This window comes from Opisthocomus hoazin, chromosome 3, assembly GCF_030867145.1.
Source record: "Opisthocomus hoazin isolate bOpiHoa1 chromosome 3, bOpiHoa1.hap1, whole genome shotgun sequence".
Lineage (NCBI taxonomy): Eukaryota > Metazoa > Chordata > Aves > Opisthocomiformes > Opisthocomidae > Opisthocomus > Opisthocomus hoazin.
Window position 1 is genome coordinate 24036680 of NC_134416.1, and position 21990 is coordinate 24058669.

At 35.6% G+C, this 21990-nt stretch overlaps 1 protein-coding gene across 50 annotated transcripts in view; it reads right to left on the bottom strand.

Moving 5' to 3' along the window:
* RIMS2 (regulating synaptic membrane exocytosis 2) overlaps positions 1-21990 on the bottom strand; it is a 534102-nt gene that overhangs the window by 165919 nt on the left and 346193 nt on the right. For 49 of the 50 annotated variants that reach the window (XM_075415724.1, XM_075415741.1, XM_075415702.1 and 46 more), the window contains 3 exons: positions 18387-18455; positions 4809-4965; positions 1628-1744 (listed from right to left, as the gene is read on the bottom strand). In XM_075415724.1, coding sequence (XP_075271839.1) covers positions 1628-1744; positions 4809-4965; positions 18387-18455 — 343 coding nt within the window. The remainder of the gene's footprint in view (positions 1-1627; positions 1745-4808; positions 4966-18386; positions 18456-21990) is intronic. The other variant, XM_075415735.1, reaches the window with a different exon arrangement.

A 21990-nucleotide genomic window follows, 5' to 3' on the forward strand; every position in this document is an offset into this window, starting at 1 on the left:
TTATATAGCATTCTTCTTTGCTACAATTTAAATAGAAATATTAATTAGTTTAATGCAAAAAAATAGAGGCTCATCTATGATATATTACACTTGTAATGAATACAGTTAACACTCTGGATAATAAATATTTTATTGTTTTCCAATATCTTTTTTTTTTTGCCCATTTGACCTTGTTTTGGCTGAATTTAATTCCAAACCACTTAAATAGATTTTTTTTTTGTATTCTTTTTTCTGACTTACCTAATTAGGAACAATTAATTACAATTATTTTCTGAATTATTTTGTCTTACATTCCTTACAATCATTGACCATCACATTGATGTTCTTTTAAGACATATTCACTTTTTCTGTTCAATATTGCTATCAAAAAGCCACAGATTTTTTTAAACTCTTTTTATTAAGGTTAATAACATCAATTATGTGCTTGGTTATCACTTGAGGAATAACCTGTAATAGTCATCTTTAAATGTATTGACTTCAAATACTAGTTACATAGGACTCAATAAGATTACAACATATATCTGTATTACTCCTTGCTATATGCAATTATGCAATGGGAAATATCCAGCAATCATGCCTCTTTGAATATATTGTGCAGGTTTTCAACTTGGTGTATAAGAAGCTGGAAGATTTTCAAAATTAAAGGTAAAAAACACTTTGTCTTTTGATTTTCTGACCTGAAGATGATGAGGTGTGAAAGATCATATAAATATTTTATTTAATGTCACAAAAGCACTACCACAATCAATTCAGCAAAATTAACTACATTAGCCAACTATTGCCTGCAATTCTTTTTTAAATCACTAAAATTCATAGAGGTTCCTACAATTCTGCTCATTCTTTGGGAAGTTCCATTAGGCAAAACATTAGTCATGATAAGATGTGCCTCTAAACACAAAGAACCCGATTTAATTCTAACAGACACTGCCATAACCTTTCCCCACCCCCCTCATAAAAGTGGCTCATAAAGTTGAGAGAAGACAAATACAGTGCTAGAATATACTTTTGTTATATCTGTGAATTGCAATGTATCAAACAGGAGCATTATGTTAATACTGAGATGAAATAATCCATTTTTATGACTCTCTATTCAGCAGCAAAAATGACCAAATCTACTGTTAGATTTTTTAAAGATATTCAGCACTTAAAGAATTTATTAATATAGTACACAAAAATACTTTAATAAAAAAGTACAGCTAAGCTATTTGCCTTTTATATTGTACAATTTCTCACAGATTTTTCAGATTCCCTCTTGGGAAGGATACAGTAACTTGATGGTTTTGTCACCTTTGTGTGCAGTCTATATTTTTTAATGTATATTCTGGAACTAGCGGATCAATGAGTAGGGAAATACTCATAGAATCATAGAAACATTACGGTTGGAAAAGACCTCTAAGATCATCAAGTCCAGCCATCAACCTATCACCACCATGCCCACTAAACCATGTTCACAGAATCATAGAATCATTAAGGTTGGAAAAGACCTCCAAGATCATCACCTCTAAAATCATCATCTGTGGGATTAGGTAAGTAATTTTGCTGTTTACTTCAATGAGCTACTATGCTGAAGTAATTTATGTTGATGAGTGTAGGTTACAGCTGTTTCTAATTCCAGTCAGATATTTACCTCTCTCTGTCCGGGGAGTAGTGGTCATCTATTACACGGTGTCTATCCATTCGGTTCAGGGTATTGTAATGCACAGGAGTAGATCGAGTCCCTCGTGGTCCCTGATCCACATTCCGACTAAGAATAAAAGACATCAGATTCTGAGTTCTGGGTGTGCCTGGACCACATTCCCTCACTGATTTAGCAAACATGATGGTAATGAGACGTGTTAGCTGGTCTGTCTTTTGAACACTTTTGCTCTCACATAATTTTAAAATTCATGACAAAAAAAATTTCTCTTACAGAAAAAGCTGCTAAGTCTATGCTAGGGATAGGGTTTTTTTGTTTTGTCTTGTTTCAATGTTTTCTTGTTCTGGATTTCAGAGGACAGTATTTTTTTTCTTTTTAAAGCTTAATTTTAGGCGAAATTTCGTTAGTCTTTCCATGCTAGTATCTTCAAGGCAAATTTCCTTTCTAGCTGAAATATAAACTGTAAAGAAGTTTCCATGAGCTCTTGAGTTTGGCTATACTATAAAAATGTGAACTGTAGTACACTTCCCAAAACACTCCTCAAACACTTGTCAAAGATCTAACCTTTGCTCTCTGCCCACACAATCAAAACTCCTGCCTAAACTCTGATTATAAGCCTTAGTCCTGAAAACTTAGTGCCATCCTGTCTGCTCATATCACTTCCATTAAGATTGTGTTATTGGCTTCTTGTTCTAAATTAATATTTTATTCTTTAAATTTCTGTGTTACATCAGATTCTGACTTCTTGCTGTTTTATAACATCCTACACAACTATATTTCTTGCACTTCAAAGAGTTACTACTGTTTCAGTTCTGTTTCACTCTGCTGAGGATGGCTTTGTCAGCCAGATTTACTGTTGAACAGAAAATGACATACTTCTCCACTGAAATATATTCTACAAGAAAAGTTGGTTTCACAACGTTTGTCTTTACTCCTTTGGAACTTTCTTGAAGTTGACAGAACATGTACAGAACAACCAGGTAGCAGGTAAACAGATGAAAAGGTCTAATTGTAGCTGGTAATGGTAGAGAATAATAAGCATCCTACTAGATTTACCACACCGTTTCAGCGTAGCCACTTTCTATAGTCTCCTGCATCTTGCTTTTTCAAATGTACAGTCTTAGAAAAAGCTAAATGTGATCTTGTCCAGTGCCTGCCACAGTCTAACCTCCATTCTGATCCACAGTCCATTAAATATATTAGCTGAAAACATTACAAGAGGAGTAATAATTTCTTGTCAGCTACTATGCAATGTGGCTTTGGTTGAGTTTATTAACAAAGTCCAGTAGAAGGACCGAGGACTGCAAAATGGCTTCTAAGATGTAACAGCAACTTGCACTTTTATGTCCCGAGAGCTCCTGCCTGCAGAGGCATCGGTCAGTAATTGAGAGGTCTCTGGGCGTGCACCATGCTTACTGCAGTTAGAGTATGTCTACAGCAGCATGTATATAACAAGCTCAACTAACGTGGTGCAAATCTGATTAAAAATGCTTGTAGATTGGCCAGCTACACCTGGATTTTCATTAGAATTTAAAAAGACATCTCTGTAATGCAAGGATTACATTTCTTTTCTACAAATTATCAAGTTCTGGTAACCCAGTTCTCTGGGCTTGACAAGTCCTCAAAGAAATGATTTGGTGTATGGGCAGGGAAATATTACATAAACAATGCATTTTATTGTGACATTGCAGGAAACAGCTGAAACATTTTTCTTTGTAAGTTCAAAATCATATTTAAAAATTTAGCTTTAGGAAAGTCAGGAAGCAAGGAACATTTCATACATGTAAAGAAATGCGAAACTGAAAGAAAATGAACAGAAGGTTTTTCAGTGGTGTTAGACATGTGGTAATTATTAGCTTGGGTAAAAGTTCTGCCCAAAATGCACAGAGCATGCACGCACACACAAAACCACTCACGCGCGCACACATACACACGCAAAGAGATTTTGTTCACAATTCTGTCTATATCCAGATGACCCCAGGAGATTCAGCATAAGCAATTACTTGGACTGAAATCAGTATACCAGAAATTAGAAAAGGCCCCTCTATGTCTGCTGTTTATGCCTCATTTAAAGACAGGCTGTATTTACATATGGGTTTAGATTTCATGCAGAAACTTACAGTTTCTGCCTGTTAGCTGTCTGTGATGATATGGGATAATCTGGAATCCTAATACCTCACTAATGAAGAAGGAAATCATTTAGTCTGTATCTGTTCGAGAAAATGGTAAGTAAACACCTAAGTAAGAGAATATGAAGACAATTTTAAGCTAACAAAAAGAAAAAAGATAACAGAAAGCAGAACACAAGAGAATCAGAATGGCTATAAAAGAAAGGGATACACACATGTACCTGACAGCAAATATTGGATGCCAGACCTTCAGTGTTCAATGGGAATTGTGAAGATTACGGGCAAAGAAAATCACTTCCTTTTTTTATTCCAGCTGAATTGCACCAGGTGCAAACCTACCCAGACACAGTAATAAAAATGCTGGATAACAGGCTGTATTCACCTTTACATCTGTCCTTCTGCTTCCTCTTAAAAAAGCTTATCCACGCAGGAAAATTCTTAATTCTGGCTTAAACAGTATATTCAGCCAAGCAGCAGTCATCATTATCCAAAATCGTTAGCTTTTGGAAGAAAAGTCCTGATCTTTCTGTCACAAGATAAATAGTTAGCAGAGGCCTTCTGTGACCAGGACCTGACATTTTTCACTATAAAACTCTATGTTGGTCAATTTATTCTTGATATTTTAAAAGTTTGGAAAAATAGTAGAAAGAAGGCTACTACAGACAGGAAGCGTGGCTCTCAGAACTTTAATTCTATGCTGACAAAAGGGCTGAAAACATCCACTGACAGATGAACGCTAAGAAAATGTCCAATCATGAGAAGCTATAAAACATGGCACCTTCTAAATAGCTCTTGAAAATGAAAATCTTGAGAAATTTTTTTTTCTTTAGGTTGGAATGTACTGATTTTTGATGAAAATAAGACAAAACCATGTGAATTTTTGTACATCAGTATAACATTAGAAAAAAATTATTTGCTTTACATAATGTCATAAGAGCTAACTAATTCATTGCCATTTTGGAAATCTGGAAATTCTTTTCAGGATTATTACAGAATCAGTACCACTTCAATATATATACCTGCATAGTTAAATAACAGTTTACCTTTGTGGGGGAGGGACACTGGGAGACCACGACCTAGTCCGTCCTATGCTATCTCCACGGTGAGGGGATCCTGATCGAGAGCAATGATTAGATGACATAACTTGTTCTGGCACTGATAGCGTTGAACTTTGAAGATCTCTCCCGTTATGTCGGTAATCTAAAAAGAAATGCAAATATCCAATGAATTTGAATTTGCACTTTTTAATTTCCTACCACATCTATAGTAGTTACAAGCATGACAGAGGATGGAATTTGATCAAGAATGTTATCATATCTCCTTTTTGGATTATTGTAATTAAAAATACATAAGGAATGTTGATTCCTGTTGTTATGCTTAATTTTGGTGCAGCTATAGTTGCTTTAGTTATATTTTAAAAGCATAGAAATAAATTGCCATGCACCGAACTGAGGATTTATAATAATCATAATAGCCAAATTTACCATTTATTTGTGATCTATATAATACATTCATAATAAAACTAATAAAACTGACTTTACCTTAGAATAACATATAACCTTGATTATTGCATTTTCTGATTAAAATTGTATTGCAATGATTGTGTATAACACACTTTAAACAGAAATGTCCATAAATAAAAACTGATCCAAAGTGCAGTTCAAAAATTTGGGTTAGGAAATAACTACGAGATTAAATATAGAGTTTGGGTTCAAGAAAGGTTTGTATTTCATAAACAATTAAACTAACAATGACTCAATGATAACAGATTTCACTCATGGATCTGAACTTAAACATAATTCTTTCACAAATATAGGAGGTAAAGCCATACAGACACCTGCTTACATCCTGGAGCTAACCTTGAATTAGGATGACAGAAAGCATAAATGCCTTCCCAGTTACAATAGCTTAAAAGGCAACTACATGGGCATTTCACACAGGCTTTTAAGAAAAATCATTTTTAAAAGCTGGATGCATTAGAGTGGCTGTCTGCATCTACCTGAAAAACTTGAATTCACTGTCCCAGGGCACAATACGCTCTGTGAAAAGAAGATGCCAGATATACAGCAGTTTCAACGACGTTTCCACAAATTTTGTGAGGATCAAATTAATGATAAGAAATGGAAGAACTGCAAATCTTAATCTGATGATAATGCTCTGCAGAAATAGGCCTTCAAAGAGCTCCTGGTGGCTATGACAACTGACATAACTGACATTTTGTTCTGAAGACAGTAATTAAGTAAAGAATATTTAGAGAGCTCCACCTGGCACTGGAAAAATTCTGGCTCATAAAACTGTAATTATTTTCCAAGGAGAATCTTCTGAGTCCAAGAGTATTTGGTCTTTTACTCCAGACTGTTCATAATTTTATTCCTGGAAGGTGTTTGGTAAGCACCTAAGCAAAACCTCATTAATTCAGTCCATATTATGGTTCCAAGAATGTTGAATAATTCCAACTGAGTATTCATATTCATTGTACGGCCTTAGGACCAAGGATATATATGAACCACTTTAATTCAGAAATAACTTCTTCCTCCTATGTTTAGGTGTAAGCTGCTTTGTGTGTTTGTGTATGTGTGTACATAAAGGGGAAAAATAGCACATCATTTTATTACATTAATGATGCTGAGGATCAGATTACTCTCTCCTCACTTCACAACATCAAATCCTGTTATGTGTAGTTTCAGCCGAGAGTCAGTAATGAACTACAGAGTTTTATCCCGTGTGTGAAGTGAACTTACTAGCATACACACTGACAAAGCATATAAGGACCAGTGCGACACACTTCTGAGTGAAATCACCAAAGGAGACATGGTGAGAATTTTATGTGTGTTTGAAATAGGGTGTTGTTCACCAACCAGTAAAGTATAGAAGGTGTCTGGATAAAGTTTTTGCAAGTCAGCCTGGAAATCAATAGACTCTGAAATTCTTTAATCAAAAGGAAAAGAGCTAAAGTAACAGCTGAAAGATCAAGAATGTTAAAATAAAAAATGTAACAAAGCAATAACAAATGTCTTAAGCAAGCAAATCCATGAGATATTTGCCTGTTTTATACACTAAACAAATATTGTATTTGGTACAAAAATAATGTACAGAGAAATACTTTTTATTGATAAACCCAGCATTTCTAAAGAAAGCAGTTGTATGGGGTTTGCATGCCAAGGCTTTGGTAGCGGGGGGGGGAGGGGGGGGGAGGGGCGGCGGGCTATAGGGGTGGCCTCTGTGAGAAGCTGCGAGAAGCTTCCCCTATGTCTGAGAAGGACGGAGGAATGGGGGGAAGGTGTTTTTGAAGATTTGGTTTTATTTCTCATCATCCCACTCTGATTTTTCTGGTGATAAATTAATACCCCAAGTTCAATCTGTTTTGCCCCTGTCAGTAATTAATCAGTGATCTCTCCCTGTCCTTATCTTGACCCACAAGCCTTTCACTGTGTTTTTTCTCCCTTGTGCAGCTGAGGAGGGGGAGTGATAGAGCGGCTTTGGTGGGCACCTGGTGACCAGCCAGGCTAAACCACGACAGGAGGGAAAGAACATAAAAGACATTTACTTCAATTTGCCTGGAAGATGGAAGAACATGAAATGTGCTGGAGAGCACAGAGATGCAGGAAAATGAAGGGGAACATTTTCAGGTTCTTTGAAGACTCTGGTCACAATGTCACCAAAAGCAAAATTCTTCAGGTAAGAAACAGGAAACCAAGGGAATACAAGAGGCCTGTGAAGAGCTTTTAGGCCACTATCTGCTACCCTAGAGAGCAGAAGAGCTATAAGCAATTCTAACAGTTAGGACCACAAGTGAGAGCTCTGCAGACTGTTTTCAGATAGAGTAGAAGTTCTTTATTCTTAAGTGTTTTTTTTTATATTTTACTGATTTTACTTTATGGTATATATCACTAAGACAACAAGCTAAGTGTTTCACTGAACTTATTAAAAGGCATTGTGTACAGAGTAAGAAATATACTGAAACAATGAGCAGTTCTTATGCTATGATATCTTAACATGTCCTGAAACAAAACAATACACCAAATCCATACTCTCTGCAGAAGCCCAGCTGAAATTGGTGTAATATAGAAAGGCTTGGTTTCTTACTGTGACAATAGGTATTTAATTGCAAACAACATCCTTACAATGCAAACCACGTCTTTTCTAATTTCACAGTGAAAAACTTCTTTTGATAATGTTTAATATTTTCATTAAAAACTGAAAAATCTGGAAAATGGCTTATCAGTTATTTTTGATGATTATGTTAATAGAAAAGTATTGCAAATAGCAACAAGAAATAAATATCTAAAGATAGTCTTAAAGTTGTAGAAAGGTTTTAATGTTTAAAAGACAAGTTGATACATTTGGGGAAAATAAAAAGTTATCTCCAGGAAGGCATAATCTGAAATCATTTAGGTGAATAGCAAGTTAGTATGAGCTTATAGGTAGTGAAATAAAAACCACAATTTACTGTACAAGTACACATGACAGAATATTATCCCTTAGTATGCTAATAATCCATGTCCATAGATATAAAAAATGCAGAGATGGTTCTTAGTATTCTGCATACACAGGGAGGATTTGGAGTATTTAGAGGTGAAAAACATAATGAAGAGCAGTAATACAAAGAAAAGGGAAAATCATTCAAAGAAAAACCCACAACATTTAAACCAGCAGTTTTACACAATATTTGGTATGTTCAGATGTCAAAGTGCAATGGGAATGAGTGATAGCATAAGATATTGCACCTGAATGAACAGAGAGGAGGGCAAGAAATTCAATTAAGAAAACATATAAAACCCTCTACTCTGTCTAAAAAAATCCTAGAAGTGAGAACTAGTAAATCAAAATAATTAAATTTATTAAATCTGTACACATAAACAAATTAACTACTTTGAAAGAAAAAGCCTCCTCCAGCTCTAACTTTTTATTGTTGTTGACCACTTGCACATTATTGTTGCAATAAATCAAAATATATGACTACCTAATTAAATTGTCAAGTATGATCCTGATCAAAAAATGTTTTACACTAAATTGGAAGCAGACTTGCAATGCTTTCTGGTAAATTACACTGCTAGGGCTTCCTTATAACAATTTCAAAAGGCAGAAACTATCAGCACTCCTAAAAATTTTGTATCAACAAAACAAGACACGTTAAGCTGTGTTCAAAGAAACAGATCAATATTCTCAGTGCTTTGTTGCCAGAAAATAAACCTTGAAATTTATGATTAATTCACTCAAAACAAAAACTTGTAAACTTCTCTTTTGCCAACAAGTTACACATTGAAAAGTAGTAGTTTCAGTAGTGCCACCCACTAACATGAGTTAATTCCAAAGTCATCCGTCAGTTTTTGTAGAGTTGATATAGCTCTCTGCGTTATTTCACACTACATATTTTAACTAGCTAGGAATCAAAACCACATCCAATGCTGTCTCATACTGAAAATAACCACATCAGACTTTCACAGAACATAACTTTCAGTGAACATCTGTAGAATTTAGTACTTTTACTCAAAAATGTCCATTTTATAAAGTTGCAATACCAGAAAATATTAGTATGCATTTAATGTGGAGAGAAAGGAGTGTAGGGATAGATCCACTAAGGTTTTTGGTTTCTTGAGTATAGTCATTCTTATTCAAACTTTACAGCCAGAACAAAATCTAAACTGCAAAGAAAAATATTTAAACTGTACAAACACATGAGGAATATCAGGTATTTCAGAAAAAATATCAAAAAAACAACATACTATTAACAGAGTCACCAAGCTACAGCTCACAGAAGTTCCCATGTTTTGAACTTAGTTGCCAAAACCAAGGATGCAAGGAGGATGCTTCCGTCCACCCAGGATCCAAAGCCCTGTGTTTTCTGCTGACATAATGTACCTTAGAGTATTTTTAAAAAGAATTGCATAGGGATAAGGTGAAAACTGGTTTTTCATTTCCTGGGAATCTAAGAAAACTGCTTGGCTTATGTAGGAACTAGCTGACTAGTTACTCAGACGATGACATCCTGAGAAACATATTCAGAGAAAAAAGCATAATGATGTACAAAAGTTTCAGATCCAGAAGGTAAGAGCTTAGCAAATTTCTTGATTGGTTTTTGAACTTCAGCAAGCATAAAGCCAGCTTTGGCAGATCAAATATTTTGGAGTTACAGTATGTGTCTTGAAGGCCCTTGGTCCCAGTATATCATAGTTTAATGATTCATTGGTCTTCAAGTCTTTATCTAAAAACAAGCTTTCGTTATTTATGATAGTGGAGAAATGTTTTGAAGTATTAGTTTTTTATTAAAAATGTCTTTTTTGTTGTTTTATTTGCTGTCTTATTTTTACAAATCATTGCAGATTTCTAAGCTTCAGGACCAGTGTAATACTTATTTTACTTTCTGAACATAAAGATCAGAATAATATGGTGAAAAAAAGTACAGTTAATTTTATCTTTTTTAGCATGAGACCACTGCTCTTCCAGAATGAAACAGCTGCCTGTGCTTTGATCACAGACTGACACAGAAAGTTGTAAGCCCAGTCAGTGGGATCCACCATGTCTTTGTGCTTCCTATGCACTGATTTTTTTCTCCAGCTGAAACCAGATGAAAAAGATGGCACGTACTCGACTCTACCTTGAGACTTCAACTGGTATAGGATTTCAGCCCAAAATTTAGAAAGTACAAGAAAGCACACTGGATACAGTGGGATACAGCAGGAATATAAAAAGTACTTTAGAAACTATTTAAGAATGAACTCACAGTATAAAGTATATTGAGACTCTACTGTTGCGAAAATAATTGATTCAATCAACTTTCACTTGTTTATTCTTTCACTGAATTTCAATGGCTTTTGTTGTAATTACTGTCTATCAAATAAAATACTTACTTAAACAGGAAATGTGTGCCTTTAATTGACACAGGAACTTCAGAGGAAAGACAAGAAATCTCTGATTACCTTGCAGCCACAAGAGATGTAGAGAAAGCAATGGGCCAGCTCTTCCGTTGCAAAGCTTCAGTAAGATGACGGCAACACAAAGCTTACATGGGAGGCTTATCAACATGCCTAGCACCAAACCATACACCCTAGAAGTGGCCAACACTGTAATAAATATGTTTAGCAATCAACACTGGAGTTCTTCTAAGCCCCAATCAGACTATAAAGCTGCTATTGATGATTGACTGACCATGGGATATGAAGTGGTAACTTTGGTACTTGTAACTTTCCTTAAAAAGTAAAAATAATTTCTTGTGGAAAGAAACTATAGACAGTAAATACAGGTCATAAGTGCAACTTGACCAAGGATCTGCTTTTGAGCTAAGCACATAGTTATTTATAGTAGTAATAAGAAAAGGATAAACAGTAGAATCTGATTGCAGCTATAAATATTAAGTCATTATCATAAAATCAAAGGCTCTATATCTATGGCAAGCCTCTTAGATAAACATAAAGAGCACAGAAGCTGCTAATCAGTGTAGAGATAATCAGCGATAAACAACTGTGAGCTGTGGACACTTACAAGATGGGCACAGGACAAAGACTTCTCCAATGCCCCCATCACCTTCTTTTCATGGAAGGGTTTCATTGAAAACTGTGATACACATAAAATGAGGGATTTTTCACGGTACACTAAATATAGCTTCCTCTCAGCTGAAGTTTTAATCTTGTCTGTTTTAAGAGAGAACATTAATGTATTTGTAAAGTATTCACCTACGCAGTATGGCTGTACTGTGCTAATATTATGCTATGCAGGTTACATGTTCAGTAAATACTAAGGAATTGTTATCAAATTCTGCAGCTTTCAGGAAAAAAATTACAGAAAATCACAAACCTCCAGATATGAGGTTCACATCAACAGCACTAAAATAAACCTTAAAAAAACCAGCTGAAAAGTACTGATGAAGCTTTTAATTTAGATGTCTTGCTGCTTGACTGACTTGAGAGAAACTCTTTGTATGAAAATTGTTCTAGACAAGCAATCTTGCTGTTCACCACAGGTAAAAAAATTGACTTGTTTCAGACACTGATGTTAAGCGGCCTTTTCTCCACTTTAACATCTGTATTTGATTGAGGCACCATGCTTCTCTTTATCAGATATTTAATTTTTAGCACTCACTGTGCTTGGGCTTAGAACAAGCACTAATTAAAAACAATTATATAATCAAATTGCCAGAAATGCTTAAGCTACCAAGATTTCACACATAGGTACTCTGGAGACAGTTCAGTTCTTTTACACAAACGTGCTTAGCTTCTTTGGTGATTTGAACATCTAAATGCAGATTTTGGGTGTCCTCTGTAAAAGTGCTGACAGTAACTTATCAAATAAGTTGAATTATTAATATCTGAATACTCTATGAATTGAAGATACATTATGCATGGGTTTGGGGATTTTTTTTGCATCAACATATTATTCTACAAATATGGGAAGAATTAATATACAGTGAAAAGAACCAGAAAACATTACAGTAGGAACAATTTGTCACTTGCTGCATAGTAACTCAGATCCTCAAAAAGTGTTTTTAGCTCTACTGCACTGACGGCGTGTATAGGCCCATTACACTTGAAACAATTCTTTTGATCATTAATGCGTATGCAGAGTGTTCTCACACAGTAAAAAACCAGACCTTGCTGAGTTTTGAGTGCTGTCCCTACAGCCAGTATGGCACACAAAGCTCGGAAAAAAAGTCACTATACAGACAATGTTTCTTCTTGTTTAAGTACTCATCCATGTATAATTTCTGCTGTCCAACAAGTCCCTCAAATTAGTCTCCTCCTGACACTGTCGACTGGAATTTGTCAGCCCTTTCAAGGAGCATTTCCTTCTCAGAAGAGCTCGTTACCACATTTGTAACTCGTCTCAACCAGGCTTTCCCTTATGTGAGAAGTATCCATCAAGAGAGTCTCTGATAAGAATGCTACCTCCTTGCAGCTTTCCATGATCTATTAGATGCCTCTGTCCCTCTGTAGATATTCAGACTTTGGCAGAAGATGAACTAACATTCTGAATTCTTATTTGCTTAACTTCACTCATAGAAAAGAATACTGCTGATAAGTACTGATAATCCGCAGATAAAACTTGAATTTAGTTACATCTTTACATTCAAAGTGCAGTGATACAGCTTATAATTAAAAACATAAAACTAGTTTTTTAAAATATTGTATTAATTGAGAGAATTTTGATGTTTGAAGAGAAAGATATTTTATCAGCTGAGGAAATTATGATTTTTTTTTTTTAAATAGCAAAAGTATTACTAATTTTTACTTTGCTACATTAAAAGTGAAACTATGAATACAAGGAAAAGCTTGAAGAATTATAATAAAAATGCTTATGTTAAGAACTACAGGCATGAAGCTGTAAATAATATACATCTCACTCATTTAAAAGCAAGGAAAACAGTTCAAAAACGCTTGACCTAAGAGGTCAGCATAAGGAGCATTTTAATATTGCTTGAATTTCACTTCCAGTTTTGGGGGGAATTTTCGAGACACATAGACGCTGAGCTATTTCTTCTTCAAGGAAGAACCCACAAAGAACAGATTTTAGAGCAGGGGAACAGGCATCAGCATATAATAAAAGAAAAAGCTTGTCAATGTTTATGTGTGTAGTTACTGGGCGTTGGGAGCATTACAGACTCCCACATAGGGCTAGCTGGTGATCTACAATGAAATCCTTTATTTTAGTAAGGGCAGAAGACATCCACTCTATGAACTGATCCTGTAAGATGTCTTTTAATAGGAAGTTGATTTCAAGTTTTAACCAAAGTATTTATGTGTTCTGTATCTGCTTTGAGCAGAAATCATCAACAGGATTCAGTTATAAAAATTCAGATCATATTATCAGCAAGTAGAGAGAGGGCCTTTGATTTCCTTTGCAGAGAAGGCAGCAACATGATAGTGAAAGAATTCTTCCTCAGGTGCTTTGAGAAGTGAAGCAAAAATGAATAAATGCTTTTCATTCTTCTTCAAAAACAGTATAATTTTTGTACATTCGATAGGAATTACTTCACTGGCTGTTACTATTGTTTCTAATCTACTTAACACTAACCATCCAAAGAGTAAACTCCGTATTTGTATTCTTATTTTGCTCCTGAAACATCTTGCTATCTTTTGCATAATGAGAAAAATTTCTCACTGTAAATGTTTTTCTTCTCAAAGCTGCAGACTGCATTATATTCCTTGGAAAATCTCTTCTCTGCAGAGACTTGCAATGCAGTTTATGCAGAATTAACTGCCTTACATTTTTCCAGGATTCTTATGTTGAAACATATCTCAGATTACAAGTGTCTCATAAAATGATGTAGTGCAGATGAGATATTGGTGTAGGATTGAATTTTAAACATTAATATCTCACTTAATATTAAAGTCTTACAACAATGATAGGTGAGACTTTTTATCATTAAATCGTCTTGACATTACATGTCTCTCTTCGTTCATAAAGTCAGACTCAGTAGGTTACTTCTACTCTGTAGGTTACAGCAGGTTCAACATACACTATGAGGAAGTGCCTGGGAAGACAACTGTTTAGAAATGACAGTCCATATTCATTGAACTTCATTAACTACAATGCCCCTTCAACTTTGGTCAATAGAAAGAAAAAAAAAAACCAAACATTGCTTTTCATTGGATTTTATTTAGTATTATGATAATTTCAATGGTGTTTTCTAAAGTGCTCTGGAATTTTTCTAAAATCAGTATAAAAATACTGCATTGCTTTTATCAGTGAGCATGTAAGAGCATTCTAACAGGCACATGAAGATGATGATGTGCTCCCACACAGAACTGCTGATAACAGACATCTTTATAACGGTGAATGTTTATTGCTCAGGACAGTAGAATGAATGCTTTATATGGTTTGATGGCTACATACAAGCAATCTAGAAGACAAAGACAAAAAGAGAACTGCTATTGCTTCTCCTTCTGCTGTCCTGTGTTAAGACTACATCCAGCAGAGATATGTTACACATTCTGTTCAAGTGTTCTTGACCTGAAGATGAAATGAATGTATATGTATATGAAGAGAGCTATTGTAAAATCTTGTCAAAAATCACTTTCACATACTTGTTTAAATACATAATATATTATAAACCTTTCTGACAGTACCTGGCATAGAATATATTTATAGCCAGGAAAAAAAGATATTGAAATTTTTCAGTTGGTTTATTATTTATTTTCTTAAAAGCCTTTTCTGTTGACAGAAACAATATTCTCTTTAATCAGACTGAAGTTTTTTAAGTTTGTCTAAGCATGGTAAGATGCAAGCCACCAGAAGTGACAGATGATATGAATAATATTTCCAAGACATGCTTGACCTTTTTGTAAAAATTAAAGAAAATATTAATAGCATGGGAAATAAATAGATGTAATATAAGCATTTTATCGTCAGGAAATTAAATTGGTGGATCAAAAGCACCACTGCAGTGACAAACAGCAACTGCAGATATACTAAAACTAGGTGATAACAGAAGAAACTGCAGCTTATGAAGTTCCCCTGTTTCAGCAAATGTGATCAAACACAATCTTGCTTACAGAAGTACATTAAGAAAGATCTTCCACTGTTGGATTTTTACTTATCACCATTTTATCCAAAGAGAAAATCCTTATGGTACCAATACCAATGAAGTTATATAAAAAGGTGTGGTGGAGAAAGAGAAAATCTCAGCTACGATCAGGAACATGATGAAGCCAGACAGCATATATCTTTCAATGAAGTATAAATAAATACATAATGAGATCAAAGAAGGTCCATGGATTCCATAGACTCACAGACTCATGGAATGATTTGGGTTGGAAGGGACCTTTACAGGTCATCTTGTCCACTGTAAGAGGAAATAAAAGAGAATTCTTGCTCTTCTTAAAGGCTTCTGGAGTTAATTTTGCAGGTCCAATACTTTGAATACGCATTAATTTTATGGAAAGGATCACTGAAAGTACCTGACAGATGTTAGCAAACATACTTGATCTAATACAGTATTTATATGGCAGAAGGAAAAAAAGCAAAGTGAAGTGTCATGTTAAATAAATCCTGAAAATACAAAATGAAAGAACTGGGATAAGTCAAGAAAGAAAGAAAGAAAACAGAGACAAATGACGAAAGTATTACATGTCATGCAAAGACGACATACATTTAAACCAAGATTGTGAAGAGTCTGCAGAAGAATAGAAGAACCTTAAACAAGAGAAGGATGTGGATGATATGAGAAGACATGGATAAATCAAAAGGCTTGCAAATATAGTGACAGCAGCACAAAAAAAGAAAGGCAAGAAACAAATGTTTCAAAGCCGAAGGAATATCAAACTTTCCCACCCACATAGACAGTCTGAGTTAAAATGCAACTAAGGTGTAGAATTTTCAGCAGAAATCCAAAAGCTAAAATATCCTAAAGGAACTGAAGGTACATCAAAAACTCAGGTGATAGAAGTAGACTCATTCACTGAACTGTAAAGATCAGAATTTTACAAGGAGTTGTCAAAAGAGGAGTTAAACAATCTATTTCCTATAGAAAATTTCCTGTCCTTTTTCCAGGACAACACAAGGATTTCAGTTTCAAAATGGCACTATAGTGGGCACTCTAGACATACATCCGTCAACCGCCCTTTCTTCCTCCCTTTATTATTAAACTCCAAAGTTCGGCTGATACATTTCTAATTTAACTGACCAACAGGAATATGAAAGTCTTTCCCTTTGGGAGGACAGGCAATCTGAAAACCTTAGTGACTACTAAGCACATACAGAAAGCTAACCAACCTATGACTGAAACTGCAGTAAGCAGGAATGAGAGACTTCTGAGGATCACAGCCTTTCTGGTTCCAATACTTCACACCACTCTGGCTACATACCCTTCCTGTCTTCTGAATGTAGTAAAGCAAAGAGCATAATGAGAATATAAAAATACCCTAAATTTTCTTAAATATCTTTTGAATTAAGGTAATAATCTAAAACCTGAGCTTATGACTGAAGATAAATGATTTAAGGAAGATAGAAAATTTCGTCATCTTGCATCCACAGCTTTCAGTCTCTTTTCCAGTCTCTGGCAAAATTACTGGAACCTTAGAGCAGAGCAAAATCTGAGCAGAGGCTAGCAAAAATCTGAATGTTTATGCAGAAAAGATAAAAAAATATTCTTTTGGGATAGAATAAGTATTACTGTCAAATATCTGCAAGGTTAGATTGTTTCAACATGAACAAGGACAACTTGTGCTTAAAAATGTCTGTTTTCTAGATATTCTAGTATGGGACCTACAGTGAACCACAGACCATAAATGCGCTAACAATATGACCTGCTCTGCTTGTACCGCAAAGCCCGTATAACATTATGTTAGTTGAAAAAGGGCTGCTTGATAAAATTTATATGCTGGTTAATAAAAAAATCTGTTATCTTATTTTCCCAGCAAGCACAAGACCTAAGGCAAGAGAATAGCAACACAGCAGGGTCAAAAATTAAGAAGAGTCAAAGTGATAACTGTGAAATATTTGGAAATACAGGGATGCCTACTTAGATAGCACAAAAATGCATCCAAGCTCAGGCTGCTAACAGTTTTTAAGACAGGACTGTGTAAACCCAAGTAATCGAGTAGCTCACCAAATGGTTGGATTTGTCAATACTTGTCTGCACCCCATCTTGCAGTATCAGGATTGCCTGTTTCACCTCTTTTTTTCCCTATACTCCCAGGCCCAGCTGCAGTAAAACTCGCCTGACTCGTGTTTCCTACATACCCTTCCTAGGCCTGCCAGCAGTATGTACTATAACCAGTGCAAAAGCTGCACGTGTGCTGGCAGGTGGCTGTGTGGCAGGAACGCTTGTTGACCAAGCAGATTATCACTGTCGTACAGATGCTGCATGGACCAGGCAGCACGTACTGCCCCACCTTTGCTCGGTAAGGTACACAAATCACTGTGTATGAGCTCTTTAGCTAGACCTGACCTAAGCGAACCAGAAACTGTAACACAGACTACCCCGAGTGGGTTAAAAAACTCAGTAGAGCAGTAGGGTAACAGAACATGCTGAGCTGTGCAGCCAATTCTGTGCTGGTACCAGTAGCCATCAGTATTGGTTTAAAGGTGGCATGGCTGCATCCTAAATATATTCTCTGTTGTAGTCAGCAAAAGCATATGATACTCCTATTTTATTCCTTTCAGCTATGAGTACAGTATTACCTTTTCTCTTAGAAGAGGAGAAATACTCTTTCACACCACAACTTTTATCTCAAAATACTCACTAAACTCCCAATTCCAATACTTCTAAGTAAACAGATTATCTGTTAAGATATCTCCCATCCTGCCTTAAATGTTCATATTTCAGACTTTTAGCAGTGCTGTTATTCCACCATGAAGTTTTAAAGGCTATATCAAACCCAAATGTCTGTCAAAAAAATCCAGTAAACACTTCTTCATATTTAATAAAAAACCACTTCTGTGCTATTTTTATCATTCCATAAAAGCTATAAGGAAATTCACATATTGATTTTTTTCCCCTCTCTTGGTAGTTTTTGTGGTTAAATATGCATTACCCATAATACTTATTTTATGTCTGTTGGAAAAATATACACTTAGGTTCCACTTATTTTTTCACCAGGGAAACGTTATAAAATTCATAATAATAAATTATATATAAGAAAGATTTATACTGAGCCTAGAAGAGTAAATTTAGGCACAAATACCTGAAACAACACCAATTCCGTCATCACAGTCATAATCGGAGACTTCACTGTCGCTGATTCTTTTGGACCCTGCCAAAAAAAAAAGATCAGAAATGTATTATTTATCTTCCTGTAAGTTAAAACTACCCTCAGCCAATAATACATAAATAAATGTAAGGATTTTATACTGGACAATGAAGCTTTAAAATAAGCATATAAGGGAAATAATTAGCGTGGCATTATTCCAAACATATACGTGTATCAACTATTTTCCCCTAAATGTTTAATGTAATATAAAATGAAATGCTGAAATACAGCTCCACAACACTGCTTTTATGAAATATTTTCATATACTTCGTATCTGTATGTATTCACTCCACATGGGAACTGGCACCACACTGTTCATCTTCCAAGTTTTAATATACAAGGCACTATCCCTCCACAAAGTCTTTGAACACCAGAAGAATAAATTATAGTAATAACATTAAATGGATGCAATATTTTTTTTTAGGGTATTAGTAAGCATTATCAGGAGAATAAGCATCTTCACATACATAGTGTGTCCTGAAAAACAAAATCTCTCTGTGATGTTTTAGCGAAAGCAAGCTATTAAATGCTCTATAAGAATACACCTATCAAATTAGCTAGAGCTTAGATGGCAATGGCAGATTCCATATCCACAATTAAAGCGAAAATTTAGGCCATGTAGGACAAATAGATGTGTCAGTTTATGTTTAGCTAAATTTTACTTCCATCTTCTGTGGCATCTTTTAAACAGCATTTGATTGCTCACGTTAGGATTAAGCATTGGCATGTAAACAGTAATCATTCATTTACTCATTTTAAATGTGAAAATCCCCATTCTTCAGCAAGATGGTGTGTCTATTCTGATTCTCTGGCCACCTAAAAACAGGTACTTAGTAGGTAGAAGATTTAATCTAATTGTCACTAAAACCTTCCATCATGTGCAAGATTTTTTTATTCCTACCACAGAATGATTTATTCTGAAAAACATACACAAAAAAATACCAGTAAAAAATGAGAGAAAACTTAAAGAAGCCCAGGACAAAGCAGGATCAACATTCTATCTGGGTGACTGGCACAGCAGGATCCCTACCCTCTCTTCCCAACAGAAAACTAGGAGAACAAGTGCTCAGAGGATTTTCAACAAAAATACAAACTTTTCAATTTAAAGACATTTTAGACATTATTTGAATGGTAAGAACTGCTGTCATCTGTCAGACTGTCTGACATCCGTCTACCCACCAGGGGATAGTGGAACATCCTTCTTTAGCAAAGCATGCTTACAAAACCTGTATGGAAAAACTTTTCGGTGTTGTATCCCTCTAGCTTTCAGCAGGCAGAGGTTCTAGCAACTGAGACTTCTAAACCAGACTGTTTACCACAAGCCATTAACCAACTTATTCTACACAAATTCATATAATTTCTTTTTGAGTCAGAATATTCTCTTGGTTTCTGTAACATGCTATGTCAGTAAATTCTGCAGTTTAATTTCACATTGTGTATATGAAAGTTTCACTTCACATTGTGTATGTCTGTTTTATTGCTATTACATTGTTTCAGACCATGCCCTCCAAGCTATTTTATTCTGAGAAACATGAATCAGCATTCTGTATTCTCCCACAGTCCTCTCTTTTTTTTTGAGCTATAACATCGTTTTTATTAGTTTCTTTGCATATGCAAACCTTCTATTTCTCTGATTGTTCCTGCTGTATTTGTTTGTATGTTTTCTAGTTCTTCTGTGCCTTTTATGAGAAGTCAGAAGTGATGGCAGCAGTCAAGATGTGGGTGTATGAATTTATGAACTAGACTGCAGCCTATTTCATTCTGGGATAAAAATTGCTCTGATAAAAATTATTCAACTAGAAAATGGTGTAAGTGTGATATGTGTTAGTTCGTAGAAAACAGTCTAGCCTGCCAGTACATTATGCAATTCCAGTACGGCAATGGTGATTATTGCTATTTAATTGCAGTAAAGGTTGGGGGTTTTTAGCTCACAAATAGGAAATTAAAATTAGTACAAGGAAAGCCATGCTTTTGTTTCTTACACCCTGCAATTCTTACATGGTAGAATTCAGGTAGCTTCAGTTTATAATAAAAGTTCAGAAATAGCCATGCTACAATGGGGAAGGTGAAAGGAGTCGTCAAATTAAATAAATGACCAGAAGTACAGTCTTTCTCTAAAACAAGAGATAGCAAGCAAGTGATCACGTTTAACACTCAAGAAAGACTAGAAGATGAGGGCAGGTGTGAAGAAAAACTTTTCAGCCTCTTAATGGACTTTCTGAGAATCAGCATTTCTAAAAGCAACAGAGTCCGGTAAGAACAACATTCAACGTGATTATTTTCTTAATTATAGTATCGTAGAGAACCAATGAAAATCTCTGCTGCTTCACAAAGAAAGAGCATCCACTCTGCCTGTGATGCTGTTCCTGCTTCATTTTCAGTAGAGCCTTCTACCTGTGTGGTGATCTACATGCCAGTGAGCAAGAAGGGTTAGTCTCCATTCTCCTTAGCCGCTAATTCAAAACCAGGATATTAAATAAGAAGGACAATATTTGTGACCAAACACTAAGCAAGACAGCCCTACTAGTCTGGCTGGGATTTGTCTAGGATCTAAAAGGCAGAAGCCCCCACAGGGAGCGCAGACCAGTGCGATTTTGGACTCTGGTAACCCTTGCACTGATCTGGCAGCGGGACTGCGGTTGCTGTGCAGAGATGCCAATAAAATCACTCCAGCTCTGTCAGAGAGAGAGGATTGTGGAATGCGAAGATGAGGGCAACTGAACAGTCTGCTGATGCTCATCACATGGATTCTGGGAAAGGTTTCTATCATGCCAGACGTAAGAGGGCTGAATCAAATATGATTTGAATCAATGTCATTTACTCATCATCTAATTCATCCTTATGAATGAATCTAATTAATTACAACTGAGTTGCTTTTTATCAATGTTTATATTTACTACTGAGTACATCTGCTTTAACATATTTTTAGACTATTATATTCTGTATTCTAGAGAAAAGATTTGCATCTCTGAGGATGAAAATGGCCAGCTGTTGTCACAGTGGGCTCTAGACTTCCCAGTTGCACAGCTAAAATTTTATATTGTGGTAGTCACAAGATATATCTGCCAGAAAAGAGAGACTAAGAAGCTTCAAGAGACCACAGGCATAAAAGACAGGGGTCTCTCTCTCTCTCTGTCCTCTCAAACTGCATTCACCTTTTGCAGAATCTCCTAATATCTCCACTCCAAATCACCTTCCAGGATCTAGAGACCCTTTTCTCTTTTTGTATACAGACCTCTGTCTTCACTCCTCACCTGGAGCACAGCGTCCAGCTCTGGAGCCCTCAGCACAGGAAAGACACGGACCTGTTAGAGCGTTTCCAGAGCAGGGCCATAAAAATGATCAGAAGGATGGAACACCTCTCCTATGAAGAAAGGCTGAGAGAGTTGGGGCTGTGCAGCCTGGAGAAGAGAAGGCTCCAGGGAGACCGTGTAGCAGCCTTCCAGTACCTGAAAGGGCGCTTACAAGAAAGATAGGAACAGACATTTTAGCATGGCCTGTTGCAACAGGACAAGGGTAATGGTTTTAAACTAAAACT